At 34.1% G+C, this 18011-nt stretch overlaps 1 protein-coding gene and 4 non-coding genes across 6 annotated transcripts; all 5 read left to right on the top strand.

Moving 5' to 3' along the window:
* Nucleotides 1–681: 681 nt before the first annotated feature.
* On the top strand, nucleotides 682–755 carry TRNAI-AAU (transfer RNA isoleucine (anticodon AAU)). The gene has a single exon. It is a non-coding gene; the product is annotated as a tRNA-Ile (tRNA).
* A 1218-nt stretch (nucleotides 756–1973) lies between these two features.
* On the top strand, nucleotides 1974–2045 carry TRNAG-UCC (transfer RNA glycine (anticodon UCC)). Its single transcript has one exon. It is a non-coding gene; the product is annotated as a tRNA-Gly (tRNA).
* Nucleotides 2046–4649: 2604 nt separating this feature from the next.
* On the top strand, nucleotides 4650–4723 carry TRNAI-AAU (transfer RNA isoleucine (anticodon AAU)). The gene has a single exon. It is a non-coding gene; the product is annotated as a tRNA-Ile (tRNA).
* A 1216-nt stretch (nucleotides 4724–5939) lies between these two features.
* Nucleotides 5940–6011, top strand: TRNAG-UCC (transfer RNA glycine (anticodon UCC)). The gene has a single exon. It is a non-coding gene; the product is annotated as a tRNA-Gly (tRNA).
* A 9218-nt stretch (nucleotides 6012–15229) lies between these two features.
* On the top strand, nucleotides 15230–17784 carry LOC121123207 (organic cation transporter protein). 2 transcript variants are annotated; one of them, XM_071890685.1, is made up of 3 exons: nucleotides 15230–15375; nucleotides 15527–15653; nucleotides 15719–17784. In XM_071890685.1, exon 3 carries the CDS (start codon nucleotides 15750–15752, stop codon nucleotides 17409–17411), a length of 1662 nt encoding a protein of 553 aa, XP_071746786.1. In that variant the 5' UTR covers nucleotides 15230–15375; nucleotides 15527–15653; nucleotides 15719–15749; the 3' UTR covers nucleotides 17412–17784. The 2 variants fall into 2 exon arrangements, with proteins under 2 accessions (XP_071746786.1, XP_040574273.1); XM_040718339.2 differs by having other exon boundaries at nucleotides 15231–15431.
* The last annotated feature ends 227 nt before the right edge of the window (nucleotides 17785–18011 follow it).

The raw sequence follows: 18011 nt of genomic DNA, 5'->3' as shown, positions 1-18011 counted from the left end.
GTTACCATATGTTTTTTGTCAAATTGTTCATATTCCTTGAGTCAGTCGCCGATAAGAGGGGATAAAAAAGCTTGTCTTATTATGACATCAAGGAAATCCTGGGTTTTTATTATTTTTTTTTTAAACAGGAGGGGGGAAAAAGGAGAATTCCAGTGTTAAAATATGCGTATGTCTCATTAAAAAAGCACTTTCTCAATTTAGTGAAACAGTCTCAATAGGAACTTGATTAAAACTCTGACATCTGTAGGAAAGAAAAAAAAAAACACTGAAGAAAACTACAAATAACTTGTTTAAATATGTCTGAGCGCGCCTCCAAAAATATTACATAACGCTGGTCCATGTGTTAACCTGTATCTTAAATAAGTAAAGAGATGCAAAAATATGGGGTGTACCTGATAACAATTTAAATTTTTCAAAACATGCAAACACAAGTTACAATTAGTTATGTTCTGAAATTTCCTTTTTTTTTTTTTTTGGCAAAAAATTCATAAAGCTATTACTACAACTGAGACGTGTTTTTGAAGTGTTTCATTTCATAATCAATAATTAATGTTTATATGGTGATTAATACCATTTAAAATATCTTCCAATGTTCAAAACCCCTAGAAACATTCTATAAACAACTGAAAAGAAGTTACTTAAAAGTATATATATTTAAATTTTTCCCCTTCTTCCATCCAAGGCCCATTAGCTCAGTTGGTTAGAGCGTCGTGCTAATAACGCGAAAGTCGCGGGTTCGATCCCCCCATGGGCCAAGTGTACTTTTTATCTTACATTTTTCTATTATTTTTTAAAAGTATTATTAATCTCAATTGGTATAATATTTATAATTCATTCATTCTCGAAGCCCTATCGACACCATAGCACAATTTTAGTCCAGAGTGAAAATATGTTTGGGCCATACAATGAAATTAGAAAAATATTTTTTTAAATTTTGTAGAATTACTTTTATGATTGTATTCCAGGCGGTGGAGGAAGGCCTAGCACCCGCTGCGGATGTAGTTCTCTGGCATAGCGTCCCAGTGCTAGCTGATAGTGGCCTTAAGTGCCTCAGTGTTTGCATGACGGACACTGCAGGCATTCTCTCCACGTGCACCCAAAAGGGGTTCGTATCAGGGCTGTAGGGAGCCAAGTGTGTCAAAAAACAGAATCTATAAAAACTTTCTCCCCCAAAAAAGTCGAATATCCTCTTCATTTTTCATCTGCATTCTCTCTCACCTTCCTTTTGGGGTCCTTGGAAACCCCAATTGCAACAAATAAAAAACGAATTTGGAATAATAACCTAGAAATGAGATTTTCATATATCCTCCTCCTCTTCTCATTTGATTACAAGATAATATCTAGCTACAAATTATATATAAATGTCTCAATACACTTGAAGCAGACAAAATAAAACATCACATAATTTATTGAGATTTATCTTTTCTTCACTGAATCCAAGTACTGATTTTTTCAAATTTCTAACATTTTTGAAATTAAAAAAGGAAAGAAATGAAAAAATATCTTGACAAACTCATGCCCCCATTCAAACATGAAATCCTTCAAGTCCTTTATATTTTCAAGACACATTTGCTTTCCTTCAAGATCTTTTATGTATTACTCTTATTTAATTTTTTGCAGCATCTTTTAGATAAAGGATTATCCTTTTTTTTAAATACAATAAAATATATATATTTAAGTGATTGAAATATGGGCAATTACGAATATTCGTGTATGGTTCCCTATGACCCAAAATATGAAGGCAAAGACGAATATTGTTGTTATAATTTTTTGATTTGTTTTTGACTCGTTTCTGGTGGAATGATTGTATTTCTTCACTCTGTATGCACAAGATACTTCTGTCTTCCGTTTAGAAGGCGTGCCTCTTGTTATGCATACCAGTACAAATGTAAAGATACGCGTCCTTTTTGAACTTTGGAATATAAAAGTGTACAAGTATAGAATTATAAATTAAGACAAATATGGAAGTATAAGCGTCGGTGGTATAATGGTCAGCATAGCTGCCTTCCAAGCAGTTGATCCGGGTTCGATTCCCGGCCGACGCAAATAGGTTTTTTTATTTGTAATTTTGCCTCTTTAAAGAGTGTTGTTTTATGGATTTTATTGTTTATCTACTACTCCAAGGATTAATATGAAAATGCCATGTTTGATATAAACTGGGAAGTACTTGGGTTATAACTTTTTTCGAGACACATGTTCTTGCCTTCAAAATCTTTTATGTCTTTCTCTTATTTAATTTTTCAATAGCATCTTTTGGATCAAGGATTAAAATAGTAAAGTTAAGTGAATAAAGTAATGAAAATTGGGGAATTAGTAGTATTCATGTATGGTTGAGTATGGCCCAAATATGAAGGTCAAAAAGTAGAGAGATTCACTTTTTTTATTGATGTTAAAAATCTTTGATTTGTTTTGACTCATTTTCTCTGATTGTTGGATTGTATTCCTTCATTCTATATCCACATGATATTTATGTCTTATATGTTGTTATATTTACATGCAAATATAAATCTAAAGATACGCGTCCTTGTTGAACTTTGGAATATAAAGATCCAAAAACATTATAATACTTCATCATGATATGAATAAGAGGAAGCGTCGGTGGTATAATGGTCAGCATAGCTGCCTTCCAAGCAGTTTCTTTTCTTTCTTTCTTTTTTGAAATCCTAAAACAATATTTTTCAAATATTTTCAAGAAATTGGAATAGTGGAAAACTTTTCAAAGTCAGGAGGAAAGTTATACATTTTCCACAAGTTGGAGATAACCATAAGTAGAAAAATCAACAGTAACCCAAGAGTGACCAGGAAGGACATCAGTGACGATTTGGAGAATATTTCCATGTTTCAAAGATAACTTTAAGTTAGGTTTTACACCCTTCTTGACTGCAAGAAAATAACATCTCTTAAATGGATTGGAGTTAACCAAAAAACATTTCATTAAAGATAACTTCTTTTAGGAATCAATTTTGACTCAAATAAAAAATCACACAACCAAATAAACCTCTGCAAATCTAAAATATTGTTCAATTTGAATCTTGCTATTACCATCACAAAATTTAGATTTGAATTAGATGAAGAATCTGCGGCGTGCATTTAAGTCCATAGATCCTCGGAGAAATCCATCTTATATTGAATAACTAATTCTGATATGCAAACAGGCTTTTTATAATATTCCAGTAAAAATGTGTCAATATTTGAAGGTACGATATAGAAAGCGATTTATGTTAGCTATCGAGGTAATGTCTATAACTATTAATTATAATGGGGTATGTTTTAATGTTATTTTGAAAAAAAATAAAACGTTCAATTGGAGTAGTTTTTGTTTAAGTTTACTAAATGAGACAGTTCTTCGAATCTTTCACAACAATTTAAACTATAAAAACTTCCTTCCAAAATTCGAATATCCTCTTCATTTTTCATCTGCATTCTTTGTTACTTTCCTTTGGGGGTCCTTGGAAACTCCAATTGCAAGAAATAAAAAACGAATTTGGAATAATCACAAGGAAATGAGATTTTTATATATGTATTTCTTGTCAACAAAAAGCTCGGTCTGGACCGGCCTCATAGAAAAGTTCGGTCTAGATCCGTTACTAGGAAAAATTCAGTTTAGTTTGGATCCCAATAAAATCTGTCTGGACAAAATTTACATATAAATTTTTTATAACATGACATCATATGTATTATGACGTCATAATATTTTTAAACAGAGATAGACCGAATGAATAATAATAGTCGTCTCTCGTGGAATAAGGAATGCAACATCTCTTGAGATGGATGATCAAGTTCAAGTATCTTCCTTATTTATTTTTTGAAAAAATAAATGAAAAATCAGTCCAGAGGGTAAGATCCAAAAAAAGACCCATACATCGAGACCGAAAAAAAATCGGTCCAGAGTCTGAGACTTCGTTCTGGACCGAAAAGTCTGTCCTAATCTAAACTTAAGACCGAACCGAAAAAACATTCGGTGCTGGACCAAGTCTCATCACTAGTAGTTACCATATGTTTTTGTCAAATTGTTCATATTCCTTGAGTCAGTCGCCGATAAGAGGGGATAAAAAGCTTGTCTTATTATGACATCAAGGAAATCCTGGGTTTTTATTATTTTTTTTTTAAACAGGAGGGGGGAAAAAGGAGAATTCCAGTGTTAAAATATGCGTATGTCTCATTAAAAAAGCACTTTCTCAATTTAGTGAAACAGTCTCAATAGGAACTTGATTAAAACTCTGACATCTGTAGGAAAGAAAAAAAAAACACTGAAGAAAACTACAAATAACTTGTTTAAATATGTCTGAGCGCGCCTCCAAAAATATTACATAACGCTGGTCCATGTGTTAACCTGTATCTTAAATAAGTAAAGAGATGCAAAAAATATGGGGTGTACCTGATAACAATTTAAATTTTTCAAAACATGCAAACACAAGTTACAATTAGTTATGTTCTGAAATTTCAAAAAAATTCATAAAGCTATTACTACAACTGAGACGTGTTTTTGAAGTGTTTCATTTCATAATCAATAATTAATGTTTATATGGTGATTAATACCATTTAAAATATCTTCCAATGTTCAAAACCCCTAGAAACATTCTATAAACAACTGAAAAGAAGTTACTTAAAAGTATATATATTTAAATTTTTCCCCTTCTTCCATCCAAGGCCCATTAGCTCAGTTGGTTAGAGCGTCGTGCTAATAACGCGAAAGTCGCGGGTTCGATCCCCCCATGGGCCAAGTGTACTTTTTATCTTACATTTTTCTATTATTTTTTTAAAAGTATTATTAATCTCAATTGCTATAATATTTATAATTCATTCATTCTCGAAGCCCTATCGACACCATAGCACAATTTTAGTCCAGAGTGAAAATATGTTTGGGCCATACAATGAAATTAGAAAAATATTTTTTTAAATTTTGTAGAATTACTTTTATGATTGTATTCCAGGCGGTGGAGGAAGGCCTAGCACCCGCTGCGGATGTAGTTCTCTGGCATAGCGTCCCAGTGCTAGCTGATAGTGGCCTTAAGTGCCTCAGTGTTTGCATGACGGACACTGCAGGCATTCTCCTCCACGTGCACCCAAAAGGGGTTCGTATCAGGGCTGTAGGGAGCCAAGTGTGTCAAAAAACAGAATCTATAAAAACTTTCTCCCCCAAAAAAGTCGAATATCCTCTTCATTTTTCATCTGCATTCTCTCTCACCTTCCTTTTGGGGTCCTTGGAAACCCCAATTGCAACAAATAAAAAACGAATTTGGAATAATAACCTAGAAATGAGATTTTCATATATCCTCCTCCTCTTCTCATTTGATTACAAGATAATATCTAGCTACAAATTATATATAAATGTCTCAATACACTTGAAGCAGACAAAATAAAACATCACATAATTTATTGAGATTTATCTTTTCTTCACTGAATCCAAGTACTGATTTTTTCAAATTTCTAACATTTTTGAAATTAAAAAAGGAAAGAAATGAAAAATATCTTGACAAACTCATGCCCCATTCAAACATGAAATCCTTCAAGTCCTTTATATTTTCAAGACACATTTGCTTTCCTTCAAGATCTTTTATGTATTACTCTTATTTAATTTTTTGCAGCATCTTTTAGATAAAGGATTATCCTTTTTTAAATACAATAAAATATATATATTTAAGTGATTGAAATATGGGCAATTACGAATATTCGTGTATGGTTCCCTATGACCCAAAATATGAAGGCAAAGACGAATATTGTTGTTATAATTTTTTGATTTGTTTTTGACTCGTTTCTGGTGGAATGATTGTATTTCTTCACTCTGTATGCACAAGATACTTCTGTCTTCCGTTTAGAAGGCGTGCCTCTTGTTATGCATACCAGTACAAATGTAAAGATACGCGTCCTTTTTGAACTTTGGAATATAAAAGTGTACAAGTATAGAATTATAAATTAAGACAAATATGGAAGTATAAGCGTCGGTGGTATAATGGTCAGCATAGCTGCCTTCCAAGCAGTTGATCCGGGTTCGATTCCCGGCCGACGCAAATAGGTTTTTTTATTTGTAATTTTGCCTCTTTAAAGAGTGTTTTTATGGATTTTATTGTTTATCTACTACTCCAAGGATTAATATGAAAATGCCATGTTTGATATAAACTGGGAAGTACTTGGGTTATAACTTTTTTCGAGACACATGTTCTTGCCTTCAAGATCTTTTATGTCTTTCTCTTATTTAATTTTTCAATAGCATCTTTTGGATCAAGGATTAAAATAGTAAAGTTAAGTGAATAAAGTAATGAAAATTGGGGAATTAGTAGTATTCATGTATGGTTGAGTATGGCCCAAATATGAAGGTCAAAAAGTAGAGAGATTCACTTTTTTTATTGATGTTAAAAATCTTTGATTTGTTTTGACTCATTTTCTCTGATTGTTGGATTGTATTCCTTCATTCTATATCCACATGATATTTATGTCTTATATGTTGTTATATTTACATGCAAATATAAATCTAAAGATACGCGTCCTTGTTGAACTTTGGAATATAAAGATCCAAAAACATTATAATACTTCATCATGATATGAATAAGAGGAAGCGTCGGTGGTATAATGGTCAGCATAGCTGCCTTCCAAGCAGTTTCTTTTCTTTCTTTCTTTTTTGGAAATCCTAAAACAATATTTTTCAAATATTTTCAAGAAATTGGAATAGTGGAAAACTTTTCAAAGTCAGGAGGAAAGTTATACATTTTCCACAAGTTGGAGATAACCATAAGTAGAAAAATCAACAGTAACCCAAGAGTGACCAGGAAGGACATCAGTGACGATTTGGAGAATATTTCCATGTTTCAAAGATAACTTTAAGTTAGGTTTTACACCCTTCTTGACTGCAAGAAAATAACATCTCTTAAATGGATTGGAGTTAACCAAAAAACATTTCATTAAAGATAACTTCTTTTTAGGAATCAATTTTGACTCAAATAAAAAATCACACAACCAAATAAACCTCTGCAAATCTAAAATATTGTTCAATTTGAATCTTGCTATTACCATCACAAAATTTAGATTTGAATTAGATGAAGAATCTGCGGCGTGCATTTAAGTCCATAGATCCTCGGAGAAATCCATCTTATATGCGGACGCACCTGTGCCAGACTTAATAGTTCAGAGTGTTGTGAAAAATAATATACATTGCACCTTTAATCCAAATTTGGATTTGCTGTCATTATGACAGCGGGGTACAGTATTTCTTGTTTGCATGACAATTCGTAATTAAGTTATGCTGCTGCATGTTTTGTGTCCACACTCTGTGGTTAGAATGATGCTTATGTTAATATTTCAGCTTGGGAGGGGCACATCCATTGTTTAGGGGGAGTATGGCCTCTTTATTTCCCTCCTGACGTGAACAACTTCATAATGAGTATTTATAAGGGTTTTTTTTCTTTTACTAAGAGATAAAAAAGGTATGTTTTTATAGGAAGTTAAAAGAGGTATCCAAGGGGAGTCTTATTACTATGAAGGTATATTATAGTTATCAGTAGTGTTGTATCAGTCCTGATAAGTATTTGGTTCAGTCGAGCCCTAGAATTAGTCCTTTGGACCGATCCTTAACCGTCAACCATTTTGAATCTTTCATAAATATATCGATGGTTTATTAAGCCAAATAAGATATATGATAAATGTATTAAGATTATTGCACATATCTTGCATAAGATATTATTATTTCATTATAACACGTACATATTATATTATTTTTACTTAGTTATATAATTTGTTCTGTTAAATAAAAAAAGGAAAAACACCCCAATGGCGTCACAGAGGATCGATTTTACCTTCTATAAGGACCGATAAGTAGACTGGACTGGACTAGACTGGAACATGGTCCTCGGTCCTAGTTAAGGACAGAAACAATACAAGTTGTCAGTTTATATACAGTGTCTTGCAGATAAATTGGGACAGACTTTAACTACATCCACATCAATGAAGAGAGCATGTAACTATATATATCATTTTAATTTTCCATTTGAGAACTTATGTTATTATCTTTTGATTGAGTCCGTTTTGAATGTGATCAGACAATAAGTAGTGATGGAGCAGCGAAGAAGGTGGACCGGACGCACAACAACCACAATGATAGGTGGTTGCCCCATGAGAAGTCCGCCATTCCTCACGTCTTCAAGACCAAGTTTCCGGTATCCATTATGACCTTAGAAGTCGTGGGGAGCAACGGATCAGTGATGCCCCTGTTCTTTTTTAACTCAAAGGAACGTGTCGGGTCAGATAGATATTGTGAGGTTTAGAAGGCTATTGTCATTCTCTGGATAAACAAGGAGGCCAATGAAACCCAGTTCGCGTTTCAGCAAGACTCTGCTCCTGCACAGACGGCCAAGAAGACTTGGGACCTTCTTAACAGCAATTAAATCCCTTGTGGTAGCCACAAAACCTCGTCCCCAACTCCCCTAATATGAACCTCTTGGACTTCTACTTATAGAGGAAGTTAGAGAGACTGGTTTTTGCTACCAGCCATAACAGGCATTAATGCCCTGAAAGCCTCTATTACCAAGCACTGGACGGCTATTGATCCCGCAGAAGTTGTCAAGGCGTGCAAGGCCTTCAGGCCAAGAATTGACAGAATGGTTTCCATAAATGGAGATCACATAGAATTATATTATTGTTAATAAAATAAAGAATAAACTGAATCATCACTTTTTTTTCAACTTGCAACCTTTATTGATCTAGAAGCAGTTAAATTCAGGTCCAATTTACCTGCAATACCCTGTATGTTTTTTTTTTTTAGATGAGGTCCCTTATTGTTATTAGACATGAAATTTTACTTTCCCCATGATTAAACTCAATAGAGCATGACTTATTTTTAATTGTTTGAACTCCTTTCTATTCTGGATAGCACGAACAAAACATATTATGAAAAATACAGAGTAGACGTTTTAAAAGACTTGTCAATTGAGTAATTTAGTGGGCAAACAATCAAAATATGGTGCTTAATATAAAAAAAACTCCTCCAAAGTAAAGAATACATGAAATGCGTTACTTAAAAATTAAAAACAATCGTGTAATGAATAGAGATAGGATGGGGGTTGACCCGGATCCGAAATACTCGTGAAGGATATGCACTATACAGGGTCCACGGAAAGTTCTGTTAAATGTTTATTAAAGTATTAACTATATAACGAATTACATAATTTGCATATGTCGACACAAGTTTCAAAAATATGGGCCATAACTTTCGTTCGAAAGGGTCACCCTTAGCCTTGAGCACAGCCCAAAGTCTCACTGGAAAGGACTTGCATGCACCATGTCCACAAGGATGGAGTCCCAGGTAGCCACCAGTTTGGCCTTTAGTTCTTCCAAATTCTTACTGGGGGCACTGCTCTCAAGAGTGAACCACATTGAGTGATCCATGACGTTTAGGTCAGGGCTGGAGGAGGCCAGACTATCTTGTCTTTGAAGCCACTCAAATTACCCTCAAAACACCGCTGCACCTCTCTGAGTGTGTGGGAAAATCATCTCATCACTGAATACAATGTTGGGAGCCGTGCCAGTGCTCAGCTTCTCAAGAATGACATTGCTTCTCTCCAGTCTTTTAGCCTTGGCCTTGCTTTACAAGTGACTTTGCCTCTTTAATTTCTAGGGATACATCCTCAGGTCATCTCGGATAAGGTCTCTCATTGTTGTTGCACCCATATTGAAATCCTTGGCCATCTCGGGGCGGTTTTTCCTGGGATTTCTTGCCTTGACGTCTCCAGGCGTCCATTTTGACCTTATTCTTCCTGATCTGACCCCTTGATAGATTGAGTCCCTTTGTACCTCTCAATGGTTCTCTTGATGTACATGGGGTAGACCTCTAGACTCTTCAGGTTCCTCAAGATGGCTGGTTGAGATTTGCCCTTGGAGTACTCTTGATTATAGCCTCTCCCTTGGCTTCCATTGTGGTTAACAAAACTGTTTGTTTTGATCTAGTTTACGACACAACTAGAGTTGAAACCTAATATCTCGCAACCTCAGATCTTATTCATAAAGTTAATTTAATGGGACTTTCCGGTGACCCTATAAATAAACTTGTGTTATTCGAAAGGAAATGAGACCTGAAGTGGCTTCGGATGCTTAAACTTTTACAGATCTTAAAAAAAGATCTGAGGATTTTTTTGGATCTTAAAAAGTAGTTGAGCAAAATATTCGAATTCGGTTTGTTTAAAGCATCAATGGCGCCTCATTTTTTATTTATTTTTAATACTTATTCTAAAATAATAATTTATTGCCATAATTTGATGCAATTGGAAATGTGGACAAGTTAATAAAGTATCCTTAAACCGATTATTTTATGTAGTATTTTAAATTTTATTCGAATTTTTAAGTTTAAATACAGTTTTATTTAGCCATTCAATATATTAATGATGGATTAGGGAAATTATTTCAACTATGATTCAATTCAAGAATGGATAATTATAATATAACTTTAAAACGATAAAATCTATATTCTCAGAGGTAAAAAAATACGCTATTCATAATCAAACTTTGATAATTGATGAAATTACTCAAAACAAGCCTCAAATTTGAATTATGGATGATGGTCTGAAAATCCTTGAAATGTTGTATTGAACTTGACAGAAGGTACTTAATTTCTTCTCCAACCAAAGTCCACAATCATTCTTCAGAGATGGAACTTAAATGGAAAGTGTAGCAATTCTTGCTGCTATAACAATTGCTCTTAGCTCCTCAGAATGTTTTCCATTAAGGCTTTAGAGTTTAGTAAAGCAAAATTTAAAGCCATGATGTCACATGAGGCTCTTCTGTTCCTTTTAGAAATCCCGAGCAAAACTATATCTTTCGCAATGTTAGCATTAGCATGTTCTAATCCCACTTGTGTGCCACAACGGAGAGTCCATCAAGGCATGGATAATGTTATAGTATATATATATAGTATTAATTTTTAATGACTGTTTATAGTATTTAGAAAAATAATCTTGTAAATGTGTGTCTTTTTCAACAACGAAGAATCGTGCTTAGGTATGTTATAGGGACTAACGGAACTTTAAAACAAAATGTCACCTACACAAATGACCTATTGCCATTCTTCATATTGGAAAAAATGAAGGAATAATCAATGGTTTGTCTTCAGGCTGGTTTTACCATGAGTGGGACCCAAGATAAAGATAAAATATATGCCCCTATATTTAACGTAACAAAGAGAGGGCTAAGGCAAATCCCCTCTCCTCTTAAAAACAAGTCAGGCTGTAGTAATTGGGGTTAAATAGGGCACAACGGGTATTACTGTACAAAGTGAGAAAAATAGTCATTGTCGATTCTACTTGTTACTCAAATGCATCATATCTTATAGAAATCTACATTTGAATATGATTATCAAAAATTATATATTTGAAATTTATTTTTTCTAATTAGCAAAATGGTATTTTACTCATTATTATTTAAAACTTTAAAGAATCGGAATTGCAAATGAAATTTTTACTTGAATTCATCAGAATCAGCATCGGGATTTTTTTAATCCTCCAATTACTAGTCGTATAGGAGTAGCATTGGGTTATGTACTGTTTTGGAATCAGTACTCAGTACAAATATATCCTTAAAAAGGATCTTATTTTATTAAGGTCCAAACTTTGAGTAGAACGCTCATAAAATGCGAGGCAAGTATCCGTCTTCATTTTTTTTGTATCTTGGATCTGGACTCGAAAATTGGAATATTTACGTCCAAAGATTCAAAACAACAAATTTAAATAACTTTGCTTAGTAATTATTTAACTGAAAAGGTTCAAAAAAGCCTTAGAGAATATAAAGTTTTATGTGTGTATGAGTTTCTCCAGTTTTGTTAACCGCAGGCAGGCGCTCCCTCTATGCTTTCTCTCCTTCTCTCTGTGGATTTCGTATAATATTAATACTGAATACACTGTTGTGGTGGTTGTTAGGAACTGTAGTAGTAACTAGACATTATGTAATATCTAGTAGGGGAGACCCAGGATGTTTTCTTAGTTATCAAAAACTTGCATCATAATCATAAAATTAGAATGTGCATACTCTAAATCCCGCAACCTCCATCTAAAATCAATTTGAGTTATGGTTCTCAATGCATTTTGTAGGTTTTGTATTACATTGACCTTGACCTCTCAAAATTGAATGACCTCTTACTGTGACAATACATAGTCTTCGTACCAAATTTGGTCCAAATTGATCAGTAACTTTTAGTGTAATCCCCTTGACTAAAAGAAGACAATCATAACCTCTGCTCAACATTGCTGGAGGAGATTATGTAATCAACAAATCAATAATTTTAAAAACTTTTCTGTCAGACACTGGATAAAAACTCATTTGGAGGGGGGGTCTAAAATACATTTTTTGAAGGATCAATATTTTTTCCATTTTGTCATCCGTTTTTCATTATTGATTTTGCTGCAGTAATTTCAATGAATTAAAGTATTAATTATTTTGCTATCAGTTGATATCATTTGATTCAAATTCAGAGTCCACTCATTGAGGATACATTTGAGATATTGTAAGGGTCTTGCTGAAACATATTGATCATTCTGCGTTATTATTTTATATATTTAGGCGTCAGATTAAGTATGTTCCACCACATTGTCGGTTGGCATATAGCTTGCTACATGTATGCAATTAAACAACAGTGTAATGTCGGTTATGAGACAATATGTTTGCACTGCGTTTGTAGAGCTATACTATACTTGAGTAACTTTGAAAAATAATAACAGTAATGTGAGTCAACTATTGTCTATGTTCAAAATAAGCAGGCCCCTGAACAAGGTTATAAATAGTTATGTAAATCATATAATACTATAAACATGTACGCCAAGGCTCAAGCACGCTAGCTACAAACGGGGTATAAGACCTGGGAAGTTACTACAATGGCATATTATAAGTTCAAAAGGTAATTTGTCATACATTTATGACGAAAAAAAAGTATCATTAGATTTAAATAGTCAAAGTATTAAAAAGATCCGGCCTTTGAAATGCATAAATCATAGTTTTTAGGGAATTATTTAATTCCAATATTGAGCTTATCAAAGGCATTTTTTTACGATTAGGTTTGAATCTAATGAATGAGTGGTTTGATACTGGAGTTCAATAGTTTCATAAAAACCGTGATTTAAGAATTTCACATGCCTGATTTCTTTTTTTTATAAGTATATGTTTAACTATTTCAATCTAATGAATGTTTGTTTGTTTTTCTATAAAAATATAACAAATGGTCGAAAATGGCCTTTTGAATTTAATTTATGTCATTGTAGTCATTTATCAGTTCTTCAACCCCATTTATAACGGGCGCACTTGAGCCTCCGCTTACAGGTTTCTGGGGCAATATATTTGTAAATCGTGAGGATTTTTTAGGTGGTCCGTTTCTTTGGAATTGTTAATCTGAAAAGGGGGGCTTTCTATTCCTCAGCTGTTGCCATTATTATTTAACTTCTGAGTCCATCTACCTACAATTTTTCACGGAGAGTAAACTCGAGTTATATGTGTAAGTCCTCGTTGGACTCCGAGTATAATTGAGGATCGAGGCCAGAGTAATTTTTCTCAATGTCTTTGTTTATTTCTTTTCCCTCCTCATCCCCTGACACAGCTGATTGTAGCTGATCTGATGAAAACTCATGAGAACTAAGCTGCCTGCGCTCCTCCAAAATATATATTCCTCAAATTGTCAGTGTTAGCACGTAGATTATTATCCGTTTCTTTTTTTAAAACATGCCCAAACTACGCAGGATTTTCATCACTACTTATAAAAGGGAATTTGACCCATCTATTATACCGATACAGAAGTGATTCATACTATAAATGATATCTTAATCAAGTATAACATATATATATTAAAAGTTAATAATTGGACATCTTGACATGTCTTCTTTTTTTTTACTCCCAAAAATCTTTTAACCCTAACTCCATTGTTTTTTGTATCGTATTACAATAGTTGTTGACTACAGGGACCGTTGCAATATTTGACGTGTATCATTCAGATGCCATTTGTGTAAAAACGAATAACAATATTATAATAACCTCCACCAACAAAGGGGAACGGAGGTTATTTGTGTGTCCCTTTTAGTTTGTTAATCACCCGGACAAAGGCAAAAGTGGATTTTGATCAAAATAGGTACAAAGATTATACATGGGCACGGTAAGGAGCCTTAAAATTATTAGAAGTCAAGGTAGGACAAAACGTACAAAATGCATAATCCACCACAACTTTGGAACAAATTATGATACATACCGAATGGTATATTCAGATATGAGCACTTACTAATTCAATAATGTATGAAGTTTGAGTGATTGAACAGAACAGCTACGATTTAGTCGAGAAAATGAACAGTTGAACGTCATTGACAAAATGATATGCGCACACTCCTTGACGCTAGGCTGGGATGCAGGACACCTGTCTACGCCATCAGCAAGTCTGAAACGCTGGAAAGGAAGAAAGGCTCTGTCAAAATGGCCAAACTGGACCCGGAGGAGTTGAAGAAAAAAATTCCAGGCAATCTCATCAAGTGCAATAAGGCCCATATAAGAGATCTCGGGATATCAAACCAGACTGTCCAGAGATCTATCAAAAAAGTAGGTGGAAAGAGCCTTGTGAGAGCGGAGAGGCCACTTTTGACACGAGCAATGAAAGAAACCTATTTTGAAGTCTTTTTTGACATTTTTTGCACCCTACAGCACGTATGCCAACTCCCTCGACTACAGCTTTTGGGTACATGTCAAGGGGAAAGCCTACAATGTCTATCATCCAAATACCGAGGCCATCAAATCCACTTTCACCTAGCACTGGGACGCCATGACAGAGGACTATATCTGCATCGGATGCCAGGCCCCTCGCTGCCACCTGTATGCCATCATTGCCGCTAAGAGCGGCTAGATTAATGAGTAAAAGAGCTCAGGCACACATCTATTTATACTTTTAACTTTGTTGAAATTCAACTGTTAATCAATAAATTATATCTTGTTAAAGTTTAAAATTCAAAGTGTTCAAATTTTATTGGACCACTCAAATTGATTTTAAGTGGAGGTTTTGCCCTCTATCGATTGTCCATTCTAATTTCTGGATGTATTCATAGACTATATCAGAGATATGTTGTGCTACATTTTGGAATGTCTAAATGTTAAACCAGCTCCGAGTAATTGAGGTGAAAGCAAAAAGATTTAAAACTTTCCTCCCAGTCTTCCCTATAAATTATGTTTTTTCCCTGCTCAAAAAATATCCAGGGAGATGTAAAGACTTATTTTAAACCTGTAGACTGTAGTTCGTGTTTTTAATATATACAGTACACAAGAAACTAATTTCCCCCTCCTGTCTATGAATATGACAATTATATTTTTTTTTACTTATTTTTTCATTAAGTATTTTAATTTGAGGCTTTCTTTCCCATTAGAAAATAAAAAGAAGTAAGGAATTAGTAATTACACATTATTACTAAATCACTCTGTACTTGGAATTTTTTGTATGTATATTATAATCATATTTGATTTCTACATTAGTCACAACGATTTATGCTTTACTTTTAACTTCAAGTCGCTTTTTTTGTTCTTGCTTTAGTTCAAACATGTCTCAAATATAAGTCCTAATAAGAATAATGCAGTCAAAGTGTAGCCTTTCATGCGTGCTAAGCTTTTTTGAGGACGGTGGAGAATCGTTAGTCAATTTGTAAGCCTTGGAGAATCAAGTACGTTTATTATTTTGGATTATTCAAACTATATGACAAAACCTCTTTTTATTTGCTATTTTAAGGGGTATTAACAGATCGAAGACCCCTTATAAGATGTCCTCTTCATCACCCTTCCTTGCGCCGGAAGAAGAAGATTCATCTACACCCCGGATCAAAAACTTTGATGATCTACTCATTCGCTATGGTCAATTTGGGCCCTATCAGAAACTCATTTATCTCCTATTTTCCTTTCCCTATGTGATGACGTCCATGCAACTTATGGGATGGGTGTTTGTAGGAGCCGAACTTCCTCATAGATGCCTCTTACCCAATGAAACTCAAGGGACAGCTATGTTTCATTCCCAAAATCTCCCTGAGGAAGAGTTATTTCAATGTGTTTACAAATTCAATAATGAGAGTTGTGAGGAATATGTCTATGATACGAGTGTTGTGAGAGACTCAGTTGTCAAGAATTGGAACTTGGTTTGTAAAGACTCTGAGAGACGTGCAAGGATCAGTGCAGCCCCCATGATTGGTTATCTATTTGGTGGATTATTTTTTGGAAGTCTCTTAGATAAAATTGGTAGAAAGCTTACATTCCTAGTGGCCACGAACATTCTTTTTATTTCTGGGTGCTTTGCCTCAGTTGCACCAGGATTTCAAACTTTTTTAATTGCGAGAGTGATTATTGGTTTTGCAATACCTGGTGTTGAGGCGACATGTTTTGTGATGGGAATGGAGCTGGTGGGGCCTACCAAGAGAACTCTGGCGGGTATACTTTGTTGGTTCTTTGAGTCTATTGGCCTTATGTGTACAGTCTGTCTAGCCTATTTATTGGACTATAATTGGAGACTTCTTCAGGCCATTTACTCCCTTCCACTCATACTATTTGTGTCTTATTACTGGATAACTCCCAAATCCCCTAGATGGTTGATGTCAAATAAACGCTATGACGAGGCCAATGATATTATTTGTAAAATGATGAAATCCAATGGATACGAAAACTCCAAGCCTAACGTCACAAATATTCTGAAGAACATTGCTCAAAATGAAAAAAAGGACACTCCTGTAATGCAATACACATATTTTGATCTCTTTCGTTATCCTAGTCTTTGTATCAAGACACTCATCTTGAATTGGCTATGGATAGTGACTTCCTCTCTCTACTATGTACTCCTTCTAGATCAGAAAGAATTATCAACTGATCCCTATATAGGATTTTTTATAACAGTGGCATTACAAATCCCAGGATACATCTATGTGATTTATTCCCTTGAGCACCCCTTCTTTGGAAGACGAAAATCTCTCATTGGAATGCTCTTCCTTACAGGGATTTGTCTAGTCCTTCATCCATTTCTACATTTTGAAGGCTCGAAATGGATTCGAGTGTCCGTTTCAATGATGGGACGATTTGCAGCAAATTGTTCATACACCATTCTGAATCTCTATTCAACTGAGCAGTATCCTACTGTTGTCCGAGGCATTGGATTCAGCTTTAGTTTAACTGTAAGCAGATTAGGGGGTATTTTGGCTCCATATATTCTTCTCATTGGAATATATTCTCCACTTGTTTTTGGATTTGGAGCATTGATTGCAGGAATTTTGACTTGTACCCTACCAGAAACTCTTGGAAGACATCTTCCGGAGACCATTGAGGAGTCTGAGGCAATAAAACCTCACTGCCCATGCTGTTATTATAATATATATGGAGTAGACGAGGACAAAGAAGAAGGGGAGCAAGATGAGATATGTTCGCTTAATATGACCGCCCAATAAATAAATACTAATATGTATGTTTTTGGGTTATAAAGACATTTTCAACTCGAGACAAAGAATGTTCTGTTCCCCAAAAGAATTATTCCATATCAGATAGCATAGTTTTGTTCAAAAAAAGAAAATAGTATATTTATTTTTGTTAAAGAGAAAATACCTAGATATAAATAATTATAGTTTTCAAAAATACATACCCGTCAACAAAATACTGCACTAATACCTCATTCATTATAATATCCATTAGATTAATTAACTTCAAGAAAATATTTATTTATGAATAAGGTAGAATTGGAAATTACAAGAGTATATTAATAAAATAAAGTTATAATAAAAGTTGCGGAACAATAACGTAAAAGTTAGTAACACAACCTCTCTATTTGATTTGATTTCTGTAAATTATTTCCTAATCATTCATTATTAGTTCAATCAAAATTCCGCTTTCTCTAATGGCCAACGTGAAAATTGCGTTGAAGTAAATTGTTCACCTTAAGTTTTGAAGCAAGAAGTTCTGATTTTTATTTAGACAGGCACAAGTCTCTAACAAGGTCATTCAATTGTTCTTGGCTGAGGAGTTTTGTCTCCAATATTGTACTTTTGTTAGTT

This window comes from Lepeophtheirus salmonis, chromosome 8 (genome assembly GCF_016086655.4).
Source record: "Lepeophtheirus salmonis chromosome 8, UVic_Lsal_1.4, whole genome shotgun sequence".
NCBI lineage: Eukaryota > Metazoa > Arthropoda > Copepoda > Siphonostomatoida > Caligidae > Lepeophtheirus > Lepeophtheirus salmonis.
The sequence above is the reverse complement of the archived record's forward strand: the minus strand, read 5'-3'. Positions and strand labels throughout refer to the sequence as shown.